The 22,495-nt window shown below is 36.1% G+C and overlaps 1 protein-coding gene across 10 annotated transcripts in view; it reads left to right on the forward strand.

The window, feature by feature from the left end:
* Positions 1–22,495, forward strand: part of SOX5 (SRY-box transcription factor 5) — a 1,018,333-nt gene that overhangs the window by 613,637 nt on the left and 382,201 nt on the right. For all 10 annotated transcript variants that reach the window (XM_027771080.1, XM_027771084.1, XM_027771082.1 and 7 more), the window contains one exon: positions 17,503–17,713. In XM_027771080.1, the coding sequence (XP_027626881.1) occupies positions 17,503–17,713 (211 nt within the window). The remainder of the gene's footprint in view (positions 1–17,502; positions 17,714–22,495) is intronic.

Here is a 22,495-nt window from a genome sequence, read left to right on the forward strand (position 1 = left end):
GGAAAGAGAAGGGACTCTGGAATGTGAAGGAAAATAAATGCAGTTTTTAAAAAACGTCCTTAGTAAGTGTTACCTATTTTCCCAAACAGTTAATAATAATAGATGAGAGATTTGATGGCTCATTTCAACTCACAAGAATCTAGTGGAAGGCTTTTTATTGTCACATATGTGTCATGGTAACACTTTCCTATTCAGTGGAGATCTTTACTTTCTCCTTTACGGGATTCATTCTACATACCACTGCTAGACTAATCTTCCTAACAAGCTACTTTAATAGAACTGCTCACTATAGAGTCAACAATAGTTCTCCATTGCCAGCCAGGTCAAATGTAATCTCCCCTACTTGACCTTTGTGACCTTTCATGAAATGACACTCCTATGTTAGTCTCCTTATTTATTTTTCTGTATTTCTTTGGGGTAAACCACTTCCTTCCCTGTAGAGAGAGAGAGTGTGTGTGTGTGTGCACAGACTGTATTTCCTGGGTGAGGCTTCTGAGAATTCTCTGTATTTTATCCTTTCTAATTGTTCCTTTCAGGCTTAGACTGAAGGATTATTCATACAGATTTAATAAATTAATAAAATTGAATAAATAATTAACTTAGTATGTATTTATTGAACTCTAATAACACGATATAGGATACATGATGAATAATCAGAAATGTCCCCTGCCTTCATGGTATAGAAACAAAATTAAACAAGAAATCCCAAAACAGTGTGCTTACTCCAGGATAAGGAAGTTTCCATTTTTCTTTCATTTCTAATGTTCTCTCTTCTCTAAACTTCTCCTGCATGTAAAATTTGCTACTATACAAATTACTATGTATTGTGGTTTTTATAGTTACTGATTATTTCATGTGTATTTCAGTGTCTTTCAAATTTAATTTTAAACTCTTTGAGGACAGAGAACACTATCTTTATTTTCTTATCTTTGGCATCTCTTGCAGTACCTGAATTAGTTGGGGAAGGCAGTATAGTTTAATGATGATCAGATAGATTTTAAAATTGAGTTGTGAGTTTAATTCTCTAATTTTCCATTTTCTACTATTACTTTGAGTAAATTATTCTAAAAACTTTAATTTTTTCACAAGTTAAAAAGAACTAACATTCTTCATGGAATTTCTCTTAGCATTATAAAAGATAAAGTTCATAACACATTTAGAACAGTATCTTTAATAACTCCAGAAACGGTAGCTTAAAAAACAGTAGTGAATTTAAACAGTTTTTGTGCATTTGGACAAGAAATTGCCCAAAAGTTTAGAAGTTAAAAAAAAATCCTTTAAAACTATAAGACTAAAATAACAAAATCTGTATATGCAATGGGTCTTTAAAGTCATGAAAAATGCATGTTATGAAAAATGGCATAGATTTCAGATTTCTTTTTTGCACCAAAATAAACTCATACTTTAATCCCATTTTTCCACAAACTTTTTGAAATTCACTTATAGGCGTGTTTATATACGATAATCTTTGCAGAGCAGCTAATGTTTTACATAAAGAGTGACAACATCTCAGTGTTTGTGTGTTCCATGAGATAACCTTTACTTACCTGGTAAAGGGGACTCAGGAAATTAGGCTTAATGGTACCAATAAATAACTTAACCAATTGATGAATTGTGTAAGAGCATGTGGACTGCTTAGTGCCTTATCATTACTTTCAGAATGAGAACTGAAGCTTTAGCTTCTGCTATCTCCAATCACAGCTCAATGGCGATTTCATGCTGAAGACCCCTTTTAAAGAAAAAATGCTACTTTTGCTATAAATGTAGTACTTTATTGAAAGCCTTAATTAGATTGGAAAAATAAGCCTTTAGCATTTAAAAATACATAATAGAAAGATGAGATTTTTCTGAGGGCATAACAGAGAAGACTGACTTTAGTCTATGGAACATACTGATCCATTGAAGATACATACTATTCCTTAAGGGACTGTATTCAAGGTGCCACTGGAGTATAGAGACGATAAGCTAGCAAAATTGGAGAATTACTACTTATCTGTCCTTCATATTACTACTATTGTTGTTTTATATTATTGTGTAGCAGAACATCAGGCTTTATTTGCCAAAGAATCCTAGTGATCCTGGGACCAGCAGTTAGGGTAATGGCTATGTTGCTGGACTCTCACGTAGTTGACCGCGGTTCGAGTCCTGGACCCCGTGGCTTAAACTCACGCCGGGCATGTGTGCATGCGTGCCCAAGATCCCAAGAGGAGAATGGAGGAGAAGGGATTGTCATGTGGCCATCCCCCCTAGAGGGTGATTTCTCACTTTCTGTCTCTGTCTCTCTCTGTCTGTCTGGCAAGCGCACACACTCTATAGCAAAAACCTCTCCAAAAAAAAGAAAAAAAGAATCCTAGTGATCCTAATCTGGTAAAGAAAGAAAAATCTTGATGTGCCTGTCTTACAAGTAGAAAGAAATGTGAAGTAAAGGTAGAAATACGACATAAGTAATTGGTGTCATGTATTTATAAAAAAAAAATTCATTACTTCTCATTTTTTTCAGACTTTGACTTTTAAAAGTTTTATTTCATAATGACTAGTAATTGAACATTCTTTCTTTGATCATTTCCCTGAGTTATCGCTTTGTAGAGAACCATGAAACTGTGAAATTTGAAAATTGAGTATGCAACAAAGATAAAAGCACACTAATGTTGCATGACATTTTGTGGACTAATTTTTCCTTTTCACCCAAAAAATAAAGTTTGTCTTGGGTTATTTTTTAAAATGGACCACACTGAAATTTTTTGTTATTCTTTAAAAAATTATTTCCCTAGGATGCAGTTTGATTTTAGAATTAAGAACTCAGAAATCATTTCTATATGTACTTTAAAAAAACCTGGTAGTATAATCGGAAAAAGGGGTCTGTATCTTACTATTATCTTTGTCTCCACTTGCCTGGTAAAGGAACTGGCTTTCTTTCTTTATTTTTGTATTTTGTTCATCTTTATATCTTAATATGATGTCTGGAGGACACTTACTTTCACAAACTCTCATATAGCTCTTGCCATATCCCAGTTATATATTATGAGCTTTATAACTCATAGCATGTTAATACTGATTTATATAATCTCTAAGTCACATAAATTATATTTTAACTCACAATCCTCAAACCCAATGAGGTATAGGTATAAGTATTATTCTCATTTTTACAGATAAGGAAACTGAAGCATAGAAAGATTAAATAAATAAAGATTAAATTGTGTCCATAGTCACACAATTATTAAATGGTGCAGCCAGGATTTGAATCAAATCTATGTGACTTCATTAGATGGCTCCATAAGTTAACATTCAAAACATTTTTATTAGATGAATGAAAACTAAATGAATAAAATATTATTTCCTTTTTTGTTTAATTATTTGTATTACACTTAAATTGTGAAAGTTAACAATATGTGTATATAATGAACATATAAATTAGCATTTATTACCCCATTTATAGCTGAGGAATGTGAAGTTCAGAGAGTTTAGATTATTTGCCCAAGTTTATATATATATATATATATATAGTAGAGAGCAGTTAGTAACTAGCAGAGCCTGGATTTGAACTCAAACATCCTGACACCTTACTCCAGTTTGCTAACCCAGTGCTTAACCACCATCATATTTTACTGGATGGAGGAACCAGAATCTGTTTAAATGAACTTGTAGTCCGTTTCCATTCATAAGCAGTGCTAGCAAACACTCAACTTGTTAACTTCAGTGAGTGTCTGCTCTGTTTAAGAAACTGGACTTGCTACATGGGATTAAAGAGAAGTCATTTTTCCAGTTTATACTTACACTTAAGCAACCAACTCACACATTTTCTCATATATACAGATCAAAATATGAGGAATTTGCAGATTTCTTTCTTCAGATTCATCGTATTCTGTCATCAGAAAAGTCATGACATATTTCTCTATGTTTTTCTATGTAAAAAATGTGTCATGACTTTTCTGATGACCCAATAGTTACTTAGTGAAGTAAAAATGTTCTGAGGACTTCTTAGGAAAATGATAGAATTATATATATTCAAATGGGTAGCAAATGATAAATGTCAAATGGAATGTTTTTATGTGTAGTCTAACTTTTGTTTACCAATGTCTTATGGCTGATCTTTGAGCCCTCAGAGACGAAATCATCAAATATCTTAAAGTGTATTTGCTAGAAGTTTAGACTTAAGGCACAGCACACAAATCATCAGTAGGAAGATAATGAGGCTGTCACAGCACAAAATGTTCTTTGTTTTTACAGGTTCTATTAGTTAATGTATTAGCAATTCTCTAAATGCCACTTTTGCTTATTAAGTGGTTTTGAGAGCACATGAAAACATACATTTTTTTTTGTGTGCAGCATTTCTGAGATTCTTAGCAAATGTAATTCTAAAGGAGTAATTGCAAAAAAAACATGAAAATGAAGATTTTTTTCCCAAAGTGTTTTCTATTTGTACCATCTCTTCTTGACAATCAGAATATTTGCTCTTTCACTTTTATTGACTGAAATTAAATTAGATGATAAATGAGATAGTGATTTAAAAAACAAACATAGTATTTATATTTAATATCAGTTAAAATTTTTATATTATAAAAGACATCATTTTTTCTTTTCATATTATAAATGCAGTCACTATTTATAAGTTCAAATGTTTGGTACATTCTTAAAACAATGTATTTACCCAATATAATTTGATGTATATCTCAGACTCGCTAGTCTACAAAGATAGTAAGAAATCTATCAACCATAAGCCAATTTCAACAAATACTAAAATGATTGTTTAAAAAAAATTTAGTTAACATCATCTGCCTCCAGTATGTGTTGGTCCTTTTTATACCTGCATGCTTATTGACTTTCCTTCTTTGCCCCTACTCCCACTGCCTGTCCTCCCTGGGATATATTACCCTTTCTCTCATTTTTAATATTTTAGATACTATCACTTTAATGATGTCTTCTTTCTCCCCTTAAGCTTTTTTTTTTTTTTTTGGAGAGGTTTTCGCTATGGGGTGCGTGCGCTCGCCAGACAGACAGAGACATAGAGACAGAAAGCGAGAAATCACCCCCCAGGGGGGATGGTCACACCGCAATCCCTTCTCCTCCATTCTCCTCTCGGGATCTTGGGCACGCACGCACACGTGCCCGGAGTGAGTTTTAAGCCACCGGGTCTGGGACACGAACTGCGGTCGACTACGTGGGAGTCCAGCGACATAGCCATTACGCTAACTGCTGATCCCTCCACTTAAGCTTTTAATCATCCTTTCTCTCCTTCCCTCTTTAACTCTTAAAGTTTATCTTAACAACAGTGGCTCTCAAAGTATGAGTCTCATACTTTCTTACCTGGAAAGTATGTTAATGTCACATATTGTTGGGTTGTAGTTTCTGAGTTTCTGATGCAAAAAGTCTGGCGTGAGGCCTGAAAAAAATGTATAAAGTATTCCCAACCTGTGATATTGGTTCCAGGGCCACCATTTCAGAAGCATATTTAAACAAATCAAATGTCACTAAACTATTTCTTGTCCTTCATTATCGTTAGTACCAAATGAATACATGTTTAAAAAGAACGTATTTTTAAATATTTATTTAGTTTTCTGATGAGTAATTAAATATAAAAATCTAACTTTTCATCTTGATCCTTGACAAAGAAATGCAAACCAAGTTAGGGTGTTGCAGAATTTCCATCCTATTGAATAGCAATCTTTAAAAGAGTCTATATTTTTAGACTAGGAAAAAAAAAATCCAACAGCTCTCACTTACATTTTCATTGTCTCAAAATACATAAAAAATGTCTAAAATATGGGCAGGATCTTATACTTGAAATATAGTGGAATCACTTTTATAAAATGTTAATCTTTCAACTAAACATAATGAGACCTTTCACTGTTTAGAATATTAGATCTGCCCTGTGAGTGATTTAGGTATGCTAAAGAAACAGATGAGAATGTAAGGTTTACACAGTATATTTTTAAAACTAGGACTGAGTATGACATAAATATAGAGCATTCCATAGATCACAGAGCAAAAAGAAACAAAATGAAACAAAACCAAAATCAGACCAAAAAAGTGTAGATACCTTTTTTAACCAAGTGTTTTATAATCTCTAACCTTTTTAAATGTTGTGATTAAAAGCTTTTAATGGTTTCAGATTACTAATTTTCAAGGAATTTCAATAATCTCATAAAGATGATGACATACATGTCTATCTATATCTATCTATACACACACACACACACACACACACACACACACATATATATATATATATATGTATATATACATACTTAAAAACTGATATTGGGGGAGCAGCAGTTGGTGTAATGGCTATATTGCTGGACTTCCATATAGTTGACAGCAGTTTGAGTCCCAGACCCAGCGGCTTAAACGCACAGCAGGCACATGTGCGTGCGTGCCTAAAATCTTGGGAGGAGAATGGAGGAGAAGGGATTGCAGCGTGGCCATCCCACTGGGGGGATGATTTCTCTCTTTCTGTCTCCCTGCCTCTTTCTGTCTTTATGGCGAGCACATGCATCCTATAGCAAAATCCTCTCCAAAAAAAATAAGAAAGAAAAAGAAAAAAACTGACCTTGGAAGGCTGGATTGTGGGCATGTAGACATAAAATACTGTGCTCTACAAGGAAGACCCACATGAGAATGTTGCCAGTTTGCATCCAGAGACCTTCCTGAGTATAACTGGCATATGTGTGTCTATGACCTGGGTTAATTGAGTCTGGGAGTGTATTGTGGCATCAAGTCCCTATTAGGGATGCAGAAACTCTGTCTCTTTCATTCATGGACTAAAAAAAATACACCTTTAAAAGAAACGTGACTTTGTGGGGCCAGCAGGTAGCATGGTGTTTAAGGCGCTGGACTCCAAATTCCAGATCCAGCTGCTTGAAAATTATTCCAGGTATGTGTGTGCACATTCCCAAAATCCAAAGAGGAGAATGGAGGAGAAGGGATTGTGGTATGGCCATTTCCCCTGGGGGATGATTTCTCACTTTCTCTCTTTCCTTCTCTATCTCTCTTTGGTGAGTGTACACATCCTATTGTAAAAACATGAAAAACAAACATACAGACCAAAATCCCAAACAAAAACCTCTTTGAACTTAGTCTTACATATTAAACCCCAAATCATAAAATTACTAGAAGATGGAAATATTTAAGGATATAGATCTAGGCAATTTAAAAAAAAAATAAGACCTCAATTGAACAGGCAAACAGTAAAAACAAAGAAACCAAAAGGCTTATATCAAAGTAAAAAGCTTTTGCCCAGCAAAGGAAACAATCAACACAGTAAAGCGACAGCCTACAAAATGTGAGAAAACATTCACAAGTTACACATTTGAAAAGGTTAATAATGAAAATATATAATGGACTCAAACAGCTTGCCAGCAAGAAACAGAATAATTCATTTAAAAATGGGCAACAGTTTGTAACAGATTGTTTTTGAAGGAAGATATATCAATGACGAACAAACAAATGAAAAACTGCTCGATCTCACTAATCATCAGGGTGATGAAAATCAAGGAGTAGCCCAGCTATGGTTCAAATCTCAGCTCCAGAAGCTTGAGAAACAAATCAGGTTTGTATGGATGTGTACTCAAAATCCTGATAGGATAGAGAAATGGACAAGGAATTTGCAATGTGACTATGTCCCATTAGAAGAGGGGAGTTTCTCTCTTTCTCCCTCTTTCTTTGTCTCTCTTGGGAAAGCGCATGCCCCCTTGGCAATTAAAAAATAATAATAATAATAATACAAAGTGCTGGCATGGTTGTGAAGAAGGAGAGCTGTTGGTGGGAATGTAAATTAGTACAACCATTTTAGAGAACAGTATGGAAGTTCCTCAAAAAAATTAAAAGCTACACTATGTTAGGATCCAGTAATTCCATTACTGGGTGTATACTCAAAGGAAAGTAAATCAGTATGCACTCTCATGTGTATTGCAGCACTATCACAAAGCTGAGATACAGAATCAAACTGCTCTGAAACTGATGACTGGGTAAAGAAGGGGAGACACACACACACACTCACACACAATGGGATATTATTTAGTCATTAAATAAAGATGAAATGTGTTCATTTGAGGCAACATGGATGAGCCTGAAAGTAATAAACCATGCTTTCAAAGACAAATACCATATATTCTGGCTCATTAGAGGAAGCTAAAAGATTTGATTGAACAGATTGCTTTTCAGACAAAAGGAGAGACTATAAATCGAATGGCTTTAAAGTCAGCCTTAATCACAAGTATAACAAACACCTTTCAGTGGTCAGTTTATAAATGCTGATGTTTGTTTACTAGGCAATTGAGAGAATAAAGTGGTTACCAGAAGTTGTAAAGGAGAGTAGGATAGAGGGATGGGGAGGACTTGACTAAAACATAAAGAGTGCAGGTAGTTAAGTAGAATGAGTTCTGCAGTACTATAGCATAGTTGAGTAATAATAATACTTGGTGAAATTTAATGTAACTTAAAAATAATTAGAAGAATGAATTTGAAATATACACAATGCAAATTAATAAATATTTGAGATGATAGACATATTTATTGCCCTAATTTGATCATTACACAACCCCATATGTGTGTACAACTATTATATATAAATCAGATATTATAATAATTATTTAAACTGACTTTGGGCTTTTATAACTGTAGCTTGCAAACAATCTAAGGTATACCAGTGCATCCTAGGTTAGCATCTGATCATCTCATTCCTCTAGAGAATTTTAGAAAAATACGTATATATTGGGACCAGCAGCTGGCAAAGTGGTTATGGCACTAGACTCCCACATGGTTAACTACAATTTGAGTCCAGGACACAGTGGCTTGAAACTTATGCCGGGCACATGCATGTGTGTACCAAAAACCCTGAGAAGAATGGAGGAGAAGGGATTGCGGTGTGGCCATCCCTCTTGGGGGGGATGATTTCTTGCTTTCTCTCTGTCTCTCTGTCTCTCTGTCTCTCTCTGGTGAGTACTTATGCCTGTAGCAAAAATCTCTAAATAAATTCATATATGTAGCTTGCTAACTCCTTCATATATTATATATATGAACAACTCATCTAAAACTTGGACTGTCAATTATTATGTCTTGCAGTGGTTTATGTACTAAGAATGGTTGATCTTGTAAAACTTGATAAATTTTGTAAAGATACTATCAGTGGCTTTTTCTAATACAGACAGGTAGGTAGTGTGATAAGCTCTGTCCATAGATGACCATAGGAATAGTCCAAACAGAACTACATTAGCCATAACACCCTGCAGAGGCCAATATATAAATGCTGACTTCTGTCTGGTATACTATTAGAGACTGACTATACTTTCTTCCCAGAATACTGACACATACTAACAAATAATGACATAACTAACAAATAGTTATGATCTAACCAAAGAAAAACTCTTAGCAATCTCTACTGAGCTTTTAAAAGTGCTTAAACTCTATTGGTTTTTCCATTTTATGTTTATATCTTGTTTTCAGAAAAAATAATATTTGAAAATTGAGCTGGTATGACTTGCCATCAAAATTTTAACATTCATTTATAAAACTTAGCAATTAGTTCTGTCTTGCATTTCAAATTTCTGTGTTTATTATCACAAAATGATTGCTGAACAAGAAGACAATGATTACCATAATAGTGTATGCTTTTATTGAATGTGTTTATCACCCTTTAAGAGTAACTAAATATTGGGAACCAGCAGTTAGAGTAATGGCTATGTCGCTGGACTCCCATGTAGTTGACCCTGACTCAAGTCCCGGACCCGGTAGCTTAAAACTCACGCCGGGTGCGTGTGTGTATGTGCCCAAGATCCCGAGAGGAGAATGGAGGAGAAGGGATTGTGGGATGACCATCCCCCTGGGGGGTGATTTCTTGCTTTCTGTCTCTCTGTCTCTCTCTGTCTGTCTGGCGAGCACACACACCCTATAGCAAAAACCTATCAAAAAAATAAAAATTAAAAAATTTTAAAAAAAGGGAAACAAAGCAAAAAGATTAATTATATATATTGATACACTTATAATACTTTTCCAGGAAGACAAACATATAGGTCAGAGCTCCTGAACTTTTTTTATTTTTTAGAGATTTTTTGCCTTATGGCACATGCACTTGCCATGGAGAGACAGAGACAGAGAGAAGTCAGTTGGCCATGTGGTTAGCCACTATGCTATCAGCTGGCTTCCCAGAGCTTCTTAACCTTAATACATGGTTCCTAACAGTGCCTAGAGAATTTTATGGAACTATGAGAGTAGAAAGTTAACTCTCTAAAACTATACATGTGTGCAGTACATGAGAGTATGCACATGCATATGTCTTTAGGAGAGTATTTAGAGCTATCATCAAAGGATCTGTAATCAAATAGGAGAAAGCATGATTTTCGATTTTATGTAGAAATTTTATGAAAAATGATTAATTAACCAAGAAAAGTTCAAAATTAATTGATAGATTTTTATGCAATACTTATATATTTTTCTATTATTAAATTTAATTTGGTGTCTCCTAATTTGATGGAATAGATCACAAGTGGTGAAATTATATTTCAAGATAAACATTTGTGATAAGATATATTTTTATCCTTATTTTACAAGGTTTAACGAATAACCAACAATATAGCTTTTAAGATATTTTTAAAATTTTGTTTTACTGTGTTCTGGATGCTTACAAGAACAATTCATTGGTAGAAGAAGAACATGACCAACCCAAAACTTGTTGAGGACAAAGACCGTTCTATAGCTCTCTCTCTAGTTCATTTTATGCCACTCTATGAGATAGCAAAATCGGTGAATTTACTTTAATAAGAATCTAATTAATGATAGTCTAAATCTTTGGTATTAACTTGCTCTTACTTAAGGTCAAAATGTTAGTTTACTGGAAAGCATGCTAGATTTGCCTACAAATGTTATAAAGACAGTTTAAAAAACATAAACTACCAAGTACTATTACTCTGATTAACCACTTAGAAATAAAATCTACATGGAGTTGACTCCATGGCCTGGTTGTTAAGGCAACTGGATCCCACATTGTCAACCCATGTCATTTAATCTCAGACATGGTGGATTGAGACACACACCAGGTTTATGTGCATGAGTGTCCAAAATCCTGAAATTAAGGAGAGATGGAGGTGAAGGGATTGCTGCGTGACCATTCCCCAGGGGTTGGAGGAGCTTTCTCCTTTCCCTCCCTTTCTCTGTCTCTCACTGGCAAGTTATGTGCCCTCTAGCAAAAAGAATAAATACACACACACACACACACATACACACACATATATAAAGTTTAAATAATACTTTAAACCTTAAAGGTGATTCTTTAAACCTTAAACTTCATTTTTAATGAATATGACATAAACCAGTTGATATTTGGATGGACTTTATACATCTGGAACATGATTGGCTTAATTAATGTAAATACATTTACATAATTTCTGTAGTAGTTGAACATATTAGGGTAGAATCTCTCATTTTCATAATTATTAAGACAGTTTGTCTTGTTCTTCCATAACATTTTTGATATAGACATAGTTTTTTGTTTATTTGTTTTTAATAAATAGATAATATAGTACTCTGGTTAAGAATGAGGGCTATGGGGCCTGAAACATCGGGGTTGATTTTTCTGCTTTTTCTTTTATTAGTTATGTGATCTCGTGCATTTACTTTGATCCTTATACCTCAATTTCTCCCACTAAAAAATGGAAATCATTATGATTATTATTTGAATTAATGTGTATAATGCACTTTAAACAGTGCCTGGCAAACAAAGTAAGTATTCCATGACATGAGTATAAGCTATTCTTTTTTTTGGAGAGGTTTTATTTTTATTTTTATTTTTATTTTTATTTATTTATTTTTTATTATTATTTTTTGCTATATGGCACCTGGGCATGCCAGAAAGATATTTTTATATAGAGAGATAAAAAGTGAGAAATCATCCCCCAGGGGGGATGGCCAAGCCACAATCCCTTGTCCTTCATTCTTCTCTCAGGATCTTGGGCATGCATGCACACGTGCCCAGCGTGAGTTTAAGCCACCAGGTCTGGGACTCGAACCACAGTCAGCTAAATAGGAATTCAGCGACATAGCCATTACGCTAACTGCTGGTCCCGAGTATAAGCTATTATTCTTATCAACTATAGGCAGATAGATTATTAATGTTATTACTACCCCATATTAATTTAATGTCAATGTATAGGACTGAGAAGTAATTATTATAATGTATTTCTTAAGCCAGAAGGGCAAGGCTGAAATGCCATTTGAATAATAAAAGAAACATGTATATCTGGTTGAGTCTCATGTAATTGTAATCTCTTATTTCTTTAAATGAGCTAATTCCTTTTTTTTTTTTTTTTTTGGCGAGTTTTATATATAGGGTGTGTGAGCTCACCAGACAGAGAGACAGAGAGACAGAAAGCGAGAAATCACCCCCCAGAGGGGATGGCCACACTGCAATCCCTTCTCCTCCATTCTCCTCTCGGGATCTTGGACACGCACACACACGCGCCTCGCGTGAGTTTAAGCCACCTGGTCTGGGACTCAAACCGCAGTCGACTACATGGGAGTCCAGCGACATAGCCTTTACGCTAACAGCTGGTCCCAATGAGCTAATTCTTCTTAATCATCACATTACCTAAATTAAAATTTAAACCTAACGTTGCAATACTATTTCTCTCTGAATGTTCAGAGCAAAGTGCTGTGTTTAGAATGAAGGAACAAAAATGCATGTGAGAACAACCTGTTTCAGTGAGGATGGATACATTAGGCAGACCCTTCTGCTCTTGATTCTGTAGGTGATAAAGGGGTCAGAATTAGTAAAGCATGTTCAAGAATAACAAAGATTAATATTATTAAAGTTTAGACCCTCTTTTTTTTTTTTGAGAGTTTTTTCACTGTATGGCGCGTGCGCTCGCCAGACAGACAGAGAGAGACAGAGAGACAGAAAGCAAGAAATCCCCTCAGGGGAGATGGCCACGCTGCAATCCCTTCTCCTCCATTCTTCCTCTTGGGATCTTAGGCACACAGGCACATGCGCCCGGCGTGAGTTTTAAGCCACCGGGTCTGGGACGCGAGCTGCAGTAGACTACGTAGGAGTCCAGTGACATAGCCATTAAGCTAACTGCTAGTCCCTAGAACCCTCTTTTATCTTAGACTTCATAAGTCATATATTGCAGTTTTTGTAGCTTATCTGCAAAATACTGAACTCATCTTCAGAGTTCATGAAAGCTGATTTAAATACATAGTGCTGGGTTGGACCACTTGGGTCTTTATTGGTTGATTCTCTGGATTTTACCTACCAGGAAAGTGAAGAAAAACATGCAGTCATTATTTCAAGTATGGAAGATACAACCCCAGGGAATGAGTTCTGAAAATGATAGACCATTCTTGACTGAAGTCTGCCAGCTCTCCTTAACAAGTTATTCACCATGACGATGAACAATGAGTCTGACACTAAAATAGCTGTTAACTACATAAAACTATGATTGGGATTAACAGTGCCAAAGGCTGAAAAGCAATCAGATAGGTGAAAATGAAATAGTGATAAGATAAATACTCTTCGCATGAAATAGCAACAATGTTTAGTTAATTAATTTATTTTTATACTGCTGTGGCTACTAAGTTCAGATTGATTGTGAAATATGTAATACTCTTTAGGGACCAGCAGTTAGCGTAATGGCTATGTCGCTGGACTCCCATGTAGTCAACCGCGGTTCGCGTCCTGAACCTGGTGGCTTAAAACTACCACCAGGCACGTGTGCATGCGTGCCCAAGATCCCGAGAGGAGAATGGAGGAGAGGGGATTGCGGCATGGCCATCCCCCTTGGGGGGTGATTTTTCGCTTTCTGTCTCTCTGTCTCTGTCTGTCTGGCGAGTGCACGCGCCATATAGCAAAAACCTCTCCAAAAAAAAATATATATATGTTAAACTCTTTAAAATACCATCTTTCCTCTTTGCAAAGTGTGGACAATTAGAGACACACAACATAGATATTTATTTGGAAATATTTTCTGATATTTTAATAGATATAATTGAATAGAAATTTTTGTGTCATTCCCATGCCGTAAAAAGGTGTGTGTAATTTTTAATTATGGCAAATGAAGGTTAGCTGCCGAATCCTTGTTCCTAAAATTTGCCATCATATAATGTGAAAGCAGAGCATGAATAGAAATGTTCGTAGTGGGGACCAGCAGATGGCATAATGGTTACATTGCTGGACTCCCACGTAATCCACTGCAGTTCACGTCCCAGACCTGCCTGGTGGCTTAAAATACACCAGGCATGTATATGTGCATGCCCAGTATCTGAGCCGAGAATGGAGGAGAAGGGATTGCAGCGTGGCCATCCTCCCTGCGTGGGTGATTTCTTGCTTTCTGTCTCTCTGTTTCTCTCTGTCTCTCTGGCGAGCACATATACCCTATAGTAAAAATCTCTGGGAAAAAAAAAATGTTGAAAGTGAAGCTAACATTGAGGTGTTCCTGCTTCTGGCCTCAGAAAGAAATGACAAGATCTTCCATGGAAAATGAATACAGAGGTCTTGATGTATTCTAGATTGCACATGAAACTAAGATATTGTGTGCTATGTGCCATTTTTAAAAACATTCCTATTACTTTTCCAAATGAATTTCATTGCTCTTTTTTGATATGTGTGTGGATTATTGGGTGGATAGGTTTTGAATAAATAATTTTAGAAGTGTACCTTCAGTCATGTACAGGGCTCCGTAGTTATGACATTATTCACATTAATTTCTAAATCCAAGTACATAATAAACTAAATTGTCTATATTGTATCAGTCAAGGCTTAGTGCTAGTCAGAGACTAGCACAGTAATGTTTATAAGAAATGGAAATCATCAAGGATTTAGAATTATAATTTAGAAGAGTCTGGTAGTGTACATATTTTACCTTTTGCTTTTCCCATATTACTCAGCCCTATCCAACAAACTCATGTTAGTACCATAGTTAATGTCCCTGTACTTACTGCTACATATATACCAACAAAAAATCATATTACCAGATTGTATTGACATCTCTATTTTAAATCTACATTTAGAAATTATAATGACATTTTAAAATTAATCTGCTATATTATTTCTGATAATTTAGTGTATATATATATTTTTTTCTTTTTTTTTGGGGGGGGGGAGGTTTTTGCTATAGGGCATGTGCGCTTCCCAGAAAGACAGAGAGAGACAAGGAAGCAGAAAGCGAGAAATCACCTCCCAGGGCGGATAGCCATGCCACAATCCCTTCTCCATTCTCCTCTCAGGATCTTGGGCATGCATGCACAGGTGCCTGGTGTGAGGTTTAAGCCTCTGGGTCTGAACTCGAGACGTGGTAAACTACATGGGAGTCCAGCAACATTGCAATTACACCAACTGCTGGTCTCATTTTAGTATATATATTTTTTCTTTTCTCTTTTTTGGAGAAGTTTTTGCAATAGGGTATGTGCGCTCGCCAGAAAGACAGAGACATACAGAGAGACAGAAAGCAAGAGAGCGAGAAATCACCCCCCCAGGGGGATGGCCACACCATAATCCCTTTTTCTCCATTTGCCTCTTGGGATCTTGAGCACACACGTACACGCACCCAGTGTGAGTTTAACCCGCTGGGTTTGGGACTTGAAGCATGGTCGCCTACATGGGAGTCCAGTGACATAGCCATTACGCCAACTACTAGTCCCATTTTATTGTATTTTTAACATAGTACAAATATTAGTATTAACCTTTAAAAATTAGATATCAATGTGAATTTGTCACTTTTCTGGAGTCAGCAGATGCTTATTAACATATCTTAGATAGGTAGAGAAGAAATGTGTAAATAGATAATCCATTATACTGAATATCAATTATTTTCAAGAAGAGTTTTCAGTTTTGTGGAAAGTTGAAAGATTATGGAAGTAAGAGATGTTGAAAGAAAACCTTTAAATATGAAAATTAATAGTTCATCATTTCATATCACTTGCTCCCCGTGAAAATATATGAGAAATAAATTTAGTATCTTTTATGTAAAATGTACTTCAGATATCATACAGATTGCCAAAGCTATGCTAGAAGTTGTGAGAGAAATGATAATAGAATACAAAATTAAGTTGTATAATTATAGAATTTTTTTTTTCATTCATGCACACATACCATGAAGAAGCAAAAACTTCAAAAACCTTTACATAGAAAATGAGGCCTAATGTGCAAAGTAGATTATTGACAGAAGCCTTGCTTTAGGTAACAAACGAGATCACTGACTGAGCCTGCTGCTACAGTAGGAGAAAAAAATGGCAGCGCTGAAAGCCACATGCTCGAGTTAGAATCCCTGGTTCTGTTGGTCTGGAACATGCTTAGACTCAAGAGTCTAAGAAGTTGGAGGACTGAGGGAAAAGCACCTCAGTGTCACGAGATCTTGTCTGTGTGCATCTTTTTACAGGCATGGGCTCTTTATCGTGAATTATTTTTTATTTTTTTATTTTTTGGATAGGTTTCTGCTATAGGGCACGTGTGCTCACCAGAAAGACAGAGACAGAGAGACAGAGAGCAAGAAATCACCCTCCAGGGCGAATGGCCATGCCACAATCCCTTCTCCTCCGTTATCCTCTCAGAATCTTGGGCATGCACACGCATGTGCCCAGTGTGAGTTTAAGCCACCAGGTCTGGGACTTGAACTGTGGTCGACTATGTGGGGATTCCAGTGATATAGCCATTATGCCAACTGCTGGTCCCTCTATCATGAATTTTTAAAAAAAATCAAGATTGGGAATATTTTCACCATAAGCAGAACAGAAATTGCAATATATTTGGGGTTAAAAACATCTCTGTGATTGATGCTTTCTTAAAATTTAACCTGGCTGATTTCTACATTAAAAGCATGTGAGGGAGGCACCAGCAGATGGTATAGCGGTTAAGTTGCTGGTTCCCCACATGGCCATTCCAGTCTTGGATACAGTGGCTTCAAAATCATGCCAGGTGCATGTGTATACATGCCCAAGATCCTGGGAGGTGAATGGAGGAGAAGGGATTGTGGCATGGCCATCTCCGGGGGGTGATTTCTCACTTTCCTTCTTACTAACTCTTTCTCTCTCTCAAGCAAGCACACACATGCTAAGACAAAAGTGTCTCAATAAATAAATAAATAAATAAATAAATAAATAAATAAATAAGCATGAAAGAGTGGTAGAGAACCCTATTTTAATTAGGAGTACTGTTAAAAAGACACAGCTACTGAAAATGAAGTACACATAATATAATTTGTTAAATATTACAACACCATGAAAAAATTTAACCTGGGTGATTTCTACATTAATGTTCAAAAGAAGAAGCAGTAAAATAAATGTCATATGCCTAGAATGAGTCTAATTATCATTCCTGTAAGTATGTATTACTATTTGTACTCAGTTTAAAGGAGAAAATTCCCATTTTTTATTTCTCCTGTGAATTGATGGTTGACTTACGCTAATGCTAGCCTGTAAAATTAATGTATTCATTTTTGAAATTTCTTACTGCATTTGCAGAGCAACTTCTCTTACAGTTACTGTACGTTAAGCAAAAATTTCCTTTGCTTTGTTTTTTAGGAAGTTGATGGCAATAAAGTTATGTCTTCATTTGCCCCACACAACTCATCTACCTCACCTCAGAAGGCAGAAGAAGGTGGGCGACAGAGTGGCGAGTCCTTGTCTAGTACTGCCCTGGGCACTCCTGAAAGGCGCAAAGGCAGCTTGGCTGATGTTGTTGACACCTTGAAGCAGAGGAAAATGGAGGAGCTCATCAAAAATGAGCCAGAAGGTAAAGACCAGAAAAAATTGTTGCTGTCCCCTTGTTTAAATAGTTTGGTTTTAATGTGTAGTTTTATTTCTTGATGTAGACTCAAAGTTAAATTGAACAAAATGTTGGGTCATTGGAAAAGTCATGGTGTAGTATTTCATGTTTTTCAATGCAAAAGTGCATCATGACTTTTCTAACAACCAGAAAGAAACAATGCTGGGATGATGGATAGTAATTCTTTGTTTTTTTTTTTTTCAGAAACACTAAACATTTCTACCCTATTTTTAAAGTCATTCATTTATATTATGATTATCTTTTTTATTTTCACACATGTGCAACTTGTGGTTAAGTAAAACTTAAAACTTCAAGAATAGAATGTGGCAGCAGAGGGGCTGGCAGGTGGCATGGGGGTTAAGGATCTGGACGCCTACATGGTCAACCATTGTTCAAGCCCTGAACCTGGTGGCTTGCTTTTTCACTTTCCCTCTCTCTCTGGTCAAATTAAAATAAATTAATGAATAAATAAAATTAAATCAATAATTTTAAGAAAAGGAATGTGGCAGCAGAACCCAGAATAGTCACCTACTTACCAAAAGTCTGTAATCTAATTTGTTCATCTCTTATCACTTTTTTTCCCTAAAATGATCATTTAAGAATTTCATTAGGTTTTGTACCCCTTATACATTATTCATCTTATTTTGATAGTCAGAGTGATCTATTTCTGATATATCCTAAAATTAATATGGTTTGGCATATTGGATATTGAAAAATTAGTGATTCTCCAACTCTGTTAAAAATAATTAAGTTCCCATTTGTTCAACTTATAGAAAGTCTTTCCAGTAAGATTTCAATTTCTGAATTTCTTTAATAGTTGCTAACAGCCTACCCGTGATATGTGCACAAACTAATCTTAAAATTACTGCCAATAAATCAATGGATGCAAATTGTATAAACTTATGCACAATTGAAAGGTTAGGTTACAGATGAATACTAACTCTCATGTTAACCTAACCATCCTAAGCATGGATGCTGCAGTTATAGAGGAATATGCCTCCAGTTTCAGTCAGATAGAAATGAAAAACAAACAAAAATCCCGAAAGACAATGATATACAAAAAATATTTACATCACAAATATACTGCATATATTGTGTGATACTGAGTCTGACTCATTTCTAGACAGGACACTGGTGACAATATATTTGAAACAAAAAGTACATTAATTAATATATTCAAGAGTCATGTGGTAGGTAAATATTTCTGGGTTTTCTACAAGATGAATATCAGGAGCATAGATTTTGGTTAAAATTTATACAATTCTTATAGGCATTTTAGGGATAATCTTTTCAGTCCTCAAACACATTGAATATTTTGTTATGTTATATTGCTCCCCATTTTCATGGAGATAAAACTAGAATTTTAAGGTAGATCCAGACACTTTTCTTTTAATGTGGCAGGGTTATTTTTTCTGATATTAAAAGTTACATGATCTGGACCAGCAGTTAGCATAATGGCTATGTCGCTGGACTCCCATGTAGTCGATTGTGTTTCACGTTCCGGATCCAGTGTCTTAAACTCACGCCAGGCACGTATATGCATGCGTGTGTGCCCAAGATCCCGAGAGGAGAACGGAGGAGAGGGGATTGCGGCGTGGCCATCCCCCCTGGGGGGGAATTTCTCGCTTTCTGTCTCTTTCTTTCTGGTGAGCACACGCGCCCTATAGCAAAAACCTCTCCAAAAAAAGGAAAAAAAAGTTACATGGTCTTATTTTAAAAATTGTTTTAAAAACACAAAACATTATAAGAAAGAAAATAAAAATCAACCAGAATTATAGCTTTTAAAAGTCTATTAACTCATTTATTTTGAGAGAGAGAGAGAGAGAGAGGGAGAGAGTAAAACAGCTCGTACGATTGGGTCCTGACACCATGATTGACTCTTCACTTCAGTCAGCTAGTTAGGTAGGGTCACACGTGTGTCCGGCGTGTTCAGAGTGGTCTCTGGTCATGGTTCAGTGTTGTAATGCACACATTACTTTTTGAAAAAACAACAGACTTTGTTTTTAGGACAGTGTTAGATTTCAGAAAACTTACATGGATAGTGCAGAGATCCCACATGCAACTCTCTCCACACCACCACTCTCCACATATGCACAATTTCTTCTCTCATTAGCATCGTACATTAGTTTGATGTGTTTGTTAAAACCATACTGATACATTATAATTGAAGTCCATAGTTTATTACAATTTTTTTTTTAGTTTTCATCGACTATGCTTTTTCTGTCTTAGTATGCCATAGAAGATAACATTTTACATTGAAGCTGTCATGTCTTAGGCTTTCTGACTGTGCCACACAATCTTTGTTTTTGATGACTTTGAAAATTTGACAAATGATATTGAGGTATATGCAGGAAGTCTCTCAATTGGAAATTGTCTGATATTTTTCTTCTAATTAAATCATGTAATTGGGTTCTGGGAAGAAGACCTCTGGTTTTGTCACATTGTATCAGTTACTTGAAGGAACTTTAAAATATTTTTGGGGGGGGAATAGACTTAAGGTATGAGTTCATTTTGGTACAGAAATTTTCTTTTGAAGTCCATGCATAGTTTTTCATAATACATGTTTTCCATAAATTTTTGAAAGACAGCTCATACTTTTTATATGATTAAGAATGTTGATTAGGGGACCAGCAGTTAGTGTAATGGCTATGTCACTGGACTCCCATGTAGTCGACCGCGGTTCAAGTCCCAGACTCGGTGGCTTAAACTCACGCTGGGCGTGTGTGCGTGCATGTCCAAGATTCTGAGAGGAGAATGGAGGAGGAGAAGGGATTGTGGCGTGGCCATCCCCCCTTGGGGGTGATTTCTCGCTTTCTGTCTCTCTGTCTCTCTCTGTCTTTCTGGTGAGCACACAGGTCCTATAGGGAAAACCTCTCAAAAAAAAAAAAGAAAAAAAGAATGTTGAGTAGGTGGCTAGCAGGTGGATTGGTGGTTAACGTGCTAGACTACCATATATTCAACTACAGTTTGAGTCCTGGGCATGGCAGCATGAATAGGGCACTGGACGTTTGTATGTGCATGCTGAAGATCCCAAGGAGAACAGAGGAGAAAAAGGGGTTGGGGTTGGTCATCCCCCCTCGGGAGTGATTTCACACTTTCTCTGTCTCTCTGCAGTGAGTGTATGCACCCTATGGCAAAAACCTTAAAAAGAAAAAAGGAATGATGAGGACCTTATCACCTGGCTAGAGTAATGTTGGCATGTTTCTCTGTAATGCTGCTCCCTGCCCATTCTCCACACATTCTCTCTAGAAGGAAATTACAATGTGTGGTCTATAATTTAGGAGGAGGGAGTAGTGCTTCCCTTCCTTTACAGTGGAGTATCTACATAATTTATTTGGAATTATCCATTATGTATTAATTTAATCAATGATTTTTTAATTAATATGAACTCATAGATATTTATTTTATGCTTTGAATGTCACTTTGATACTCTCATTGTGCTTGCGTTTATTGCTTTAGCCTTTCTCTACTCTCTAGCATACAGTATAAGATGCTGAAAGCTCATCTTGTATATTTCTTGCACCAGGTCTAGATTATGACATTTCTCTGAGAAGCCCTGGTTCCTCTCATTGGAGAATGTTCTGAGAATGTGAGACCAAGATATTAGTTGTCCTCCTTGCTTCTAAGAGTGAAGAAATGTATATGTGTATTTATCTACATCTGTATTAAGCTAAACATTAGTGGGGTTTTTTGTTTGTTTGTTTATTTTTTCACAAATGAGAGAGGGACAGATGAGGGAGGGATAGTGACAACACCCCACAACAGAGTCTTGGTACCAGTGGCCACCCTCGTCCTCAGCCTGCTCCAAATCTGGGCATGCTCATGCTCAGCTTATTCAAGGTTGTCTGCGAGCACAGATCTGTAACCTTTCCCTGGGAATTGGTTTCACAGAGTGCTGTTTTACCAGTGCCCCAATGTCTGGCTTCCTAAACACAAGTTCTTATTCAGGTCTCTAGCTGTAATCCATTTCCATGTGGATTTTCTATCCTGAAATCTTGTTGATCCATACATTCTCACTCCAACTATGAGGAACCTGGCTCCCACCATCCACTATCCATTTACTTGATTGTTTAATCCCAGCATTTATGTATTATAGCATCAAAATTGTTAATTAATACTGCCACAGGTAAATGTTTATCAGCTAGTGTACAGTGCTCATGAGCAGTTTTCTTTTTTTTTTCTTTTAATCTTGAAGTTTCCAGTCATTCTAAAGTTAATCTATATAGATAACTTACCCTTTTCCCTCTCCATTCAGTTTGGTTGTTTCATACATCTGTAGTACAATTACATTCTTTCTGTATATTTCTTGGTATAGTCAAGGTCCTGAATGATTTTTTTAAAAAATTGCTGAGGCCAGCAGATGATGTCATGGTTCAGGTGCTGGACTCTCACATGCCTGACTGCAGTTTGAGTCCCAGACCCAGCAGCTTGATACTCATTGCTGTGTGCATGTGCGTATGTGCCCAAAATCTCAGGAGAAGAATAGAGGAAAAGAGATTACAGCTTGGTCATCTCCCTAGGGGTTAATATGTGTAATATATATTCCCCTCACTGTCTCTCTGTCTCTGTCTCAAGCACACACACTCTGTGGCAAAGACCTTTTTAAAAAATGATTACATTTTATGGTTTTTTTTTTTCTTTTTTTTTGAGAGTTTTTTTGCTATAGGGCACGTGTGCTCTCCAGAAAGACAGAGAGAGACAGAGAGGCAGAAAGCGAGAAATAACCCCCCAGGGGGGATGGCCATACCA

This window comes from Tupaia chinensis, unplaced genomic scaffold (assembly GCF_000334495.1).
Source record: "Tupaia chinensis unplaced genomic scaffold, TupChi_1.0 Scaffold000028_1, whole genome shotgun sequence".
In the NCBI taxonomy this organism is placed as follows: Eukaryota; Metazoa; Chordata; class Mammalia; order Scandentia; family Tupaiidae; genus Tupaia; species Tupaia belangeri.